General features: G+C 43.5%; 1 protein-coding gene across 1 annotated transcript; it reads right to left on the bottom strand.

The window, feature by feature from the left end:
• Positions 1–5,589: 5,589 nt before the first annotated feature.
• LOC106811969 (probable G-protein coupled receptor No18) lies at positions 5,590–9,095 on the bottom strand. Its single transcript, XM_014815712.1, has 2 exons — positions 8,397–9,095; positions 5,590–5,658 (listed from the first exon to the last, which is right to left on the bottom strand). The coding sequence occupies exons 1-2, from the start codon at positions 9,093–9,095 to the stop codon at positions 5,590–5,592; spliced, it is 768 nt and encodes a 255-aa protein (XP_014671198.1).
• Positions 9,096–10,297: the final 1,202 nt, after the last annotated feature.

Raw genomic sequence — 10,297 nt, 5'->3', positions numbered from 1 at the left:
TGCGTTGATCCTTCAGCATTATCTCTCTGTTATTCATTCGTATAGACACTGCTAATTCAATAGATTTCAGAGATAATCAATAATATGCGGCCTGTAAGCGTTTCAGACGAAGCTGTCTTGCCACAATCGCATTCGCGAGACATGATTGGATGACATAGTGATGTGTTTAGCCAGTACTATATTACATTCCAGTTATGTTTTTCTATCGGGCATCATTCTCTCTCTCTCTCTCTTTCTCTCTCGCTTTTCTCTTCGATGTAAACGGTATCAGGCTTGTAGCAGCGGGCGCTACATATTGGTTTACGATCTATAGCTATTGTGCACGCGGAAAAGCCTACGTGTGAGTAAAAGGATTCCAGTGTAAACGTAACAACAACACCCACATTATCCTGGTTAGTACGTATTAGCAGGAATGAATAATAGAGAATATAAAATTATTATAAATAATAGTAATAATATAAAAAAAAAAAAAAAAAAAAAAAATTAATAATAATTAATATATATATAATAAATCTCTCTTATTCACTCCTGATATTAGGGAATATCTACCTTGCTCATATATATATATATACATATATATATATATATATCGTAGCTTCGGACCATGCATGCACGCATTGCACGCACGCTAACGCACGGCACACAGCCTTGCAACACAGTGTCAGCCTCCAGCGTCAACAAGCAGCCATCGTCGTCAATGAATGGCTATCAGAGGGTCTGTCGCCGCACGATTAGACAAACGTTTCCTTCTATATTATTTTACTTCTCGCCGGACTGTGTACAGTAATATGAAATATCATACGAGGTCTCCACTAATCTATGATAATAGTGTCTATATTATCTGTTATACAATATACATTTTTTACAATTATCCACTGGCGAAAATGTATAACTCGCTGACTCAGAGAGATTAATTTCTTACCCTTCTATCATATATGCCATAAAGAAGAGGCTGGTCTGTTACATGCATTGAGATAGTAAATTCGATACACAACATCTGAGAACATTTATTCCCCATTCATGACAAAATGGCGTTCAAAATTCACTAACCAGAACGCCGTAAACCAGCAGAGAAAAAAGCAAATTGTAATAAGACTAAACATAATAGCAGTTGTAAACTGCAAAGTCATTGCCTTGGTATCTGTCATTGCCGTGTTGCGCCTGCTGGCTTTCTGCGCAGGTAAATGTCCAGATACTCTTTAAACATTTTTGAACATTGAAGCTTCGCTGAATGATACTTTGTCCATGGTATTGGCCCTGTGTATTTGGGGTCCGCGGACTGGCTGCTAAGCATGTATGTCTGCCACCTCTACTTTTAAAAAGTGCTTACCCACATTGCTGCTTTCTTGCCACACGCACCCTCTTTGTGCAAGTACATCCGTTTGTAAACACCACTCACCCCAGTGACCTTGCCTGTAGTGTACATGCTAGGTCTTATTTGCGTTTTCAATGAAGCCGCTCCCACACTCGTCCCAACCTTATTGCTTAGCCGCCGATTGATTGCCCTGGACACTAAGCTGTAGAGAATTATGAGCAGCAACATTACCACGACGTAGATAACGATAAAATCCCCCGTTACAATATTGAAAGCAAGTTCGCTGTCGCAGCTTACGGAGCCAAACATATTTCGGGGTAGCAACTTGATGCGGCATAAGGCACCAACAATAGAAAAATCGTAGACCATTCTGTCAGAGCTACCACTATAAGAATAATGACTGTGGATCTTGCGGATCATAAGCACGGCTGGAATATTGCTAACGTATCGTCCACCGCTAATGGCCACGAGGATGGTTCACTGAGAACGTCAACAGCGTACAGATTGCACGACAAATTTCCAGCTGGCCCAGAGATAAACGTCATTTTTCATATCAAAGAAAGTGCGTCCAAGACCGTTGAGGCAAACGCAATATGTCACTGATGGCCGAGTGCTCTTCAGATCACAACGCCGAACAGCTCTGCTTCTCTTGACCTTCTGTACGCCCCGGTACCGCCAACAGAAACCGTCGTGTTGCTATGGCAAGGGCCTAGTAGCAAGAATTAGGCATGAATATTACGTGTATGGCAAGCCATTTGTATCATAATTCGAGAAAAACCACGGCTTTCTCGCAACGAAACCAGGTTTCGTTGTTCACAAACCTAGTTTCCTTTGCTCAAGAAACAGGCTTTCTTTGCCATGAAACTAGTTTCGCTGGCACGGAAACCTGGCTTTCTAAGCCTATAACGCAGTTATAGCTGGAATCTTTAGTTTCGTGAGCAAGAAACTAGGTTTGGAGCAAGAACTAGGTTTCAGCAAGAAACCCGCACTTTTCAACCGCGCCATTTGTATCATAATTCGAAGAAACCACAGTGGTTCCTTCGCCACGAAACAGTTTCTGTGCTCACAAAAACCTATTTCTTGCCATGAAACCTAGGTTTCTATGGATGAAACCTTTGTTTCTAGCCCTATTACCGCAGTTATAGCCTGGATCTTTAGATTTCTTGAGCCAAGAAACTAGGTTTTGGGCAAGAACCTAGGTTTTCAGCAAGAAACCCACTTTTCAACCGCGCCATTTGTATCATAATTCGAGAAACCAATAGGTTTGTCGAGCCGGACGCGAAACCCAGGTTTCGTGCCTCACAAAACCAGGCTTTCTTGCATGAAAACTAAGGTTTCATGGCATTGAAACCTGGTTTCTAGCCCTATAACCGCAGTTATAGCTGGGAATCTTAGTTTCTGGAGCCAAGAAAAACTAGGTTTTTGGAGCAAGAAACCCACTTTCAACCGCGCCATTTGTATCATATTCGAGAAACCATAGTTTCGAGCCGACGAAACCTAGTTTCGTCGTTGTAAAGTCCGTATCTAGAGATTTCGTAATTCCCGAGGCGTGACGTCAGCGATAGTTCAGACACTGGGGCACTGCTCGTACAATACCTATAGAAATAACATACTTAGTATAGGCTAATTAATTAAATATTGTTATAAAATAAATTAAATATTGCTGTTGCTATTAAATGTATGAGAGTGTACGTGAGTGTAATCTGCGTCGTACCCGCGTGCACGTGCGTGTACGCCCGCCGTGTACGGTGCGCTGTACCAGCGTGTGACCCGCGTAGCACTGTGCCGTGTACGTGCGTTGTACCCGCCGTTGTACCGCTCGTGTACGTGCGGTTACGTGCGTTGTACCCGCGTGCGACGCCTGTGACACGCGTGTACGTGCCGTGACAACGTGCGTGTACCCCGCGTGCACGTGCGTTACCGATGTACGTCGCGTGTACGTGCGTGTACGTGCGTGGTGCCCGCGGGCACGTGCGTGTACCAGCGTGTTACTCGTTGTACGTGTCGATGTACCGCGCGTGTACGTGGGTGTACTGCGTTACATGCGTGTACGTGCGTGTAGTCAGTGCTGTGTACGTGCGTGTGCCCGCGTGTAATACGTGAAGTACCAGCGTGTACGTGCGTACCCTGTAGACCGCGTGCACGTGCGTGCGCTGTACCAGCGTCGTACGTTGCGTAGTACACGGCGTCTACTGCGGTACCCGCGGCACACGCGTGCTACGTGTTGTTACGTGCGTGTACCCGGTACACGTGTCGGGTACACGCACGTTACACGCGTTTGCACGCGGGGTACACGCACGGTACACGCGTCTGCACGCGGGTACACGCACGGTACACGCGGGTTTACACGTCGCGGCACACGCCACGCTACACGCTTGCGTACACGCACGCTGCACGCAGGGTACACGCTGCGTACACGCACGTACACGCGGGGTACACGCGACGTTACGCGGGACGACGCACGTGCACGGGTACACTGCAGATCACGCACGATACAATCTCAATACATTTAATTAGCACAGCATATTTAATTTATTTATACAATATTTAATTTAATTAGCCTAACTAGTACTGTTATTTCTATAGTATTTACTGAGCAAGTGGCCCCGAGTGGACTGAACTACGCTGACGTCACGCTCGGCGATTACGATCCTTAGATACGGCCTTTTAGCACGACGAAACTAGGTTTTCGTCGCTGCGAACGTATGGTTTCTCGAATTATGATACAAATGGGCGGTTGTAAAGTGGGTTTCTTGCTCCCAAAACCTAGTTTCTTGTGCTCGAAGAACTAAGATTCCAGCTATACTGCGGTTTATAGGGCTTAGAACCAGGTTTCATTTGCCATGAAACTAGTTTCATTGCCATGAAAACCTAGTTTTCATGCATCGGAAACCTAGTTTCATGGCAAGAAACCTGTGGTTTTTGTGAGCACGAATACCTGGTTTCTGTGCGAGGAACCGTGGTATTTCTCGAATTATGATAAAATGGCGCGCGGTTTCGAAAGTGCGGTTTCTTGCTGAAACCTAGTTCTTGCTCCCAAAACCTAGTTTCGCTCACGAAAACTAAGAATTCCAGCTATTAACTTGCGGTTATAGGGCCTTAGAAACAGGTTCGTGCCACGAAACCTAGTTTTCATGGCAAGAAGCCCTGCGTTTCTTGAGCAAGTAACTAGGTTTTGTGAGCACGAAGCCTCTAGTTTTTCGTGCGAGGAACCGTGGTTTCTCGAATTATGATACAAATGGCTTGCCATATACGTGGTCGTGACGGGGGAAAGCTCCACGCGAGTATCGAAATGGATTTGATAAAAAGCATTGCTTGTATGCGTACCGTTCGCGCTTATCGCGTTCGCCTTCCGACCCGTCAGAATAAAAGAGTAACGTAGGTAGCAGATGATTTTCCGATTCGCGTAGAGGCGCATAACAAATTACTACTTCAGATGATCACCGATGAGAGGTGGTAGCAGAATTGCACTCTCAGTGGAAGCAACGGGTAGCGAGCCTTCTTCTCGTGCTATCTAACGACTACTAGCGGTTATTGCAACTAACGCACACGTATATACACCGCCAGGTCGGTAACACCGATAAAAATTAATAAACCTCTTGTAAACTTCATTAACACCCCTATTCTGTCGCTCGCTCGTAACTGCACAGGTGCAAAATGCAGTTCTAAAGTTCAGGTAGCATCAGGTTTTTATTTAGATTCATTCAGTGTAAAACCATTATAAATCGCTGGTAGCTTTAACGCAAAAGCCACATCGCGATATGCATCCATTACATTTTTCGCTATAATGGTCAGGCACACTTGGTGGTATTTGTATCCTCGTCGAGTGCAGTTACTGCAAGCATGTAAAACGTACTGCAAGTATGCAAAAACAAACAAAACAAAGCATACAGAACATATTTAAACCTAATCAAGTGCGTTGGTATGTGTATGCCTGCGAGTGCGCGTTAAGCGTACGTTTTCGTTTTCTTCATGAGATGTATTATATTATTATCGTCTGCGTCTTGATATAATATAAAAATTCCAACGCAATATATTGTCAACGAAGCAATAGCACAACGAGTAGAATGACGTGTAGAGAATAATCACGAATAGACATTCACATTCTTGAAACAACTATCATAACAAGAGGTTACCCAATAGAGTAGTAATCACCGATAGATATTGTACGACGAATTCCAGCTGTCAGAGATCAAATTCATTTTTCATATCAAGGAAGTGCGTCAAGACATTGAGGCAAACGCAAATGTCACTGATGGCGAGCGCTCTCACGATCATAACGCGAGCAGGCTCTGTTCTCTTGAACTCTGTATGCCCGGTACGCCAACAGGAACGTCGTGTTCCTAGGAAGACCAGTAACAAGAATTAGTGATGAAATACTGTTGGTCGCAGAACGTCGGGTAAGCTCCACGCGCGAGCATGCGAAAGGAATGAATAAAACATGTTGTATGCGTACCGTTAGCTATCATTGCGGTCCCGCTTCCGACCCGGCAGGAATAAAAGAGTAACGTGCCGCGGGTAAACGTTAGTTAGGCCGATCGATTTTTCGATTCGCTTAGAGCGCATAACAAATTACTAGGGTAGCTGTTCGAGATGATCCACGATGAGAGCGGTCGGTAGCAAATTGCACTCTCAGCGGAAGGCAAACGGGTAGTGAGCCTTTTTCTCGTGCTATCTAACGGAACTAATTGGCGCTTATTGAACACTGACGGCACACGTAATATACGCCGTCAGACGGAAACACGGATACAAAATAACTAAAACCTCTGTAGCTTCATCAACGAACCCTTATTCTGTCGCTTCTCCCGTAAATGCGGTAAATGCAAAATGCATTTTTTAAAGTTCAGGTAAATATCAAGGTTTCATAGCTTCATTCAGTGCTAAACCATTATAATCGCTGTATGGCTTTAACGTAAAAGCCTCATCGCGTGCATCAATCACATTTTCGCTAACGCGGTGATTCAAGCACACTTGGTGATACTTTGTATAGCGCGTTGCCGTGCAGTTGCTCGCAGCATACAAAATACGATATAATTAATAAGTGCGTTTGTACGTGTAAGGCCTGCGAGTAGTGCGTTAAGTATACGTCTTTAGTTTTTTTTATGAGGTGTATATTTATTTCAATCGTCTGCGTCTTGATGATATAATCCAGATTCCTATCCCAAATTCTGCACGCGTCACCTGGATGAACGGAAATGGCACTTATTTGTGCAAGGCACTTATCAACGTGTATTCCGTACATCTCAAATCTCGTTTACTTTTATCAAATAATTGCATTCACTTGTGCCTGGCGATACGTTAGCTCTTCTACCAATTATATAATTGCCACACTGTTATGCCATACGATCCTTCTTTACAACTTCCACACGCATGGTTACCTTTTACTCTGGCGTGGATCCTCAGCAGTATCATCCTCTATATTACATCAATGTAGACACTGCTAATCAAAGATTTCAGAGATAATCATAATATGCGGCACTGTAAGGTTTCACGACGAAGCTGTTTGCACAATCGCCATTCGCGCAGACAGTGTGGATGATCATGTGATGTGTTTTACGCAGCTTAGTTATAACATTCCGTACTGTATTTGTCTATGCGGGCATCAGTCTCTCTTCTCTCTTTCTCTCTCGGCTTTCTCATATCGAGAGTAAGGTGTATTTCAGGCTTGTAGCCAGCGGCTGCGCTGCCATATGGCGTTTCTCGATCGTATAGTTATATGTGCACGCAGCGGAAAATCTACGTGTGTATAGTACACAGGATTCCAGGTTGTAACGTAGCACAACAACCACATTATCTCTGTAGATGTATTATGCGGAATGAATAATAGAGAATAATAATTATTAATTATAAATAATAATAATAATATAATAATAATAATAATAATAATCAATACATAATAATAATTATACTAATAATATATATAGATAAATCTCTCATTATATCACTTTCCTGATATTAGGAAATACTTCTATTATAGTATTATAATATAATTATATATATACTCGTAGCTCGACCATATGCAGCACGCACAGCACGCACGCCACGCACGCCACGCACGCATCGCGTTGCAACATCAGTGGTCAGCAGGCGTCAACAAGCAGCCATCGTCGTCAATGAATGGCTATCAAGAGGTGGTCGCCACGCACGATAGACAAACGTTTCATTCCATACTTATTTTACTTATCTTCGCGACTGGTACAGTAATAATGAAATTATCATAACGAGTCTATATCTATGATAAATAGTTGTCGTATATTATCTGTTAAATATTACATTTTTTTCAAACATCCTACGAAAAATGTTAACTCTGACTTATCAGAGAGATAATTTCTACCCCTTCTATCATATATGCCATAAAGAGAGGGTCTGATCATGCATTGCAGATAGTAAAATAGATACACCAACATCCTGGAACATTTATTCCCCATCCATATCAAAATGGTCAAATTCACTAACCAGCAACGGTTAACAGCTCAGAGAAAAAAGCAAATTGTAATAAGGCTAACATAATAGCAGTTGTAAAACTGCAAAGTTCATTTGCCCTTCTTGTGATCGCTCAAGGCAGTCGTTGTCGTAACAGGTACTACAGATATGTACCGAGGTACATATATGTATTACACCCAAAGTGTACCAGTACTTTGTACTACAGAAAGTGTACCCTAACCCTAACACAAACCCTAATCCTAACCCTAACCCTAACCCCAACTCTAACCCTAACCCTAACCATAAACATACCTCCTATAAAAATATAAACATAATACTAAACAACCTAAAACTACTTCGGGTACATATCTGTAGTACCTGTTACGACAACGACCCTTCGTGCCTTGGTATCTGCCATTGCCGTGTTGCGCCAGCTGGCTTTCTGCGCAGGTAAATGTCCAGATACTCTTGAAACATTTGAACATGAAGCTTCGCTGAATGATACTTTGTCACTGGTATTGTTGCCCACTCTATTGGGTCCGGGTACTGGCTGTAGATGTATGTCCGCCACCTCTACTTTAAAGATGCTTACCACTTGTGCTTTCTTGCCACACGCACCCTCTTCTGTGCAGCTACGTCCCGTTGTTAACACACTCACCCCAGTGACCTGCCTTAGTGTAACGCTGGTCTTACTTTGCGTTTTCAATGAAGCCGCTCCCACACTCGTCCCAACCTTATTGTTCTGCCGCCGATGAATTGCCCTGAACACTAAGCTGTAGAGGACTATGAGTAGCAACATTATCACGACGTAGATAGCATTGAAATTTCCCGTTACAGTCATTGCAAGCATGCTTGCGTCAGCTATGGAGCAAACATCTTCGGATAGCACTTGATGCGGTAAGGCACCAACAATAGAAAAAATCGTAGACATCGTCAAAGCTCCCACTATAAGAATAATGACGTGTCTCTTGCGGATCATAAACCACGGCTGGCATATTGCTAAGTATCGCTCCACCGCAATGGCGACGAGGATGTTCACTGAGAACGTCAACGGTACAGATTGCACGACGAATTCCAGCTGGCAGAGATAAACGTCATTTTTCATATCAAAGAAGTGCCTCAAGACGTTGAGGCAAACGCAAATGTCACTGATGGCGAGCGCTCTCACGATTACAACACCGAACAGCTCTGTTCTCTTGACCTTCTGTATGCCCCGGTACGCCAACAGAACCGTCGTGTTGCTAGGAAGGCCAGTAACAAGAATTAGGATGAAATACGTGGTCGTGACGGGGGTAAGCTCCACGCGAGTATCGAAAGGAATGATAAAAGCATGTTGATGCGTACCGTTCGCACTCATTGCGTCCGCCTTCCGACCCGTCAGCATAAAAGAGTAACGTGCCGCCGAGTAACGTAGTTAGCAAATAATTTTCCGATTCGCGTAGAGGCGCATAACACTACTGTTATGCGAAGTTATGCGACTACTGTTCCGAAGTGATCACGATGAGAGCGTGGTAGCAATTGCACTCTCAGTGGAAGCAACGGGTAGTGAGCCTTCTTCTCGTGCTATCTAACGACTATTGGCGCTTATTGCAACTGACGCACACGTATATACGCCGTCAGATCGGAAACACCGGTAAAAATAACTAAACATCTGTATGCTTCATCAAGAACCCTATTCTGTCGCTCGCCCGTAAATGCGTAAATGCAAAATGCATTTTAAAGTTCAGGTAACATATCAGGTTTTTATTGGCTTCTTTCAGTGTAAACCGTTCTAATCGCTGGTAGCTTAAACGTAAAAGCCACATCGCGAGAACATCGCGTGCATCAATCACATTTTCGCTAATGGTCAAGCACACTTGGTGATATTTGTATGCGCGTTGGCTGCAGTTACCGCAAGCATACAAAACACATTTAAATCTAATCAAGTGCGTTTGTACGTGTATGCCTGCGAGTATACGTTTTTTTTTTAAGAGATGTATTTTATTATCGTCGTCTGCGTATTGATGATATCAGATTCGTATCCCTTAATTCTGCACGCGTCACTTGATTGAACGGAGATGGTACTATTTGTGCAAGCACTTGGCACGTTTTGCCGTACATCTCAAATTTCGTTAGTTTATCAAATAATTGCATTCACTCGTGTTTGGCCTACGTAGCCTGCTGCAATTCTATATCTGCACTGTTATGCCCTACATCCTCTTACAACTTCCCATACCCACATTACCCTTTAGGCTACTGTGCGTGGCATCCTTCAGTATTAGCTCTCTGTAGTCATCGTGTAGACACTGCATAATCAAAGATTTCAGAGATAATCATAATATGCGGATGTAAGGTTTCCGACGAAGTTATTGTACAATCGCCATTCGCGAGACATGTTGGATGACATAGTGATGTGTTTACGCAGTAGTATATAACACTCACGTATGTTTTCTATCGGGCATCATTCTCTCTCTCGCTCTCTCTTTTTCTCTCGATCGCTTTCTATTTGTGTAAACAGGTATTCAGGCTTGTAGCCAGCGAGCGCTCACATATATAGGGTTCGCGATCTATATATCTATG

This window comes from Priapulus caudatus, unplaced genomic scaffold, assembly GCF_000485595.1.
Source record: "Priapulus caudatus unplaced genomic scaffold, Priapulus_caudatus-5.0.1 Scaffold596, whole genome shotgun sequence".
Lineage (NCBI taxonomy): Eukaryota > Metazoa > Priapulida > Priapulimorpha > Priapulimorphida > Priapulidae > Priapulus > Priapulus caudatus.
The sequence above is the reverse complement of the archived record's forward strand: the minus strand, read 5'-3'. Positions and strand labels throughout refer to the sequence as shown.

Coding starts and splice junctions, on each gene's coding strand:
- LOC106811969 (XM_014815712.1), bottom strand. CDS start 9,095: ATGAGTGCGAACGGTACGCATCAACATGCTTTTATCATTCCTTTCGAT. Junction 5,659..8,396: donor CACTAAGGCAGGTCACTGGG/GTGAGTGTGTTA, acceptor TGGTCTTCCTAG/GAACACGACGTTCCTGTTGG.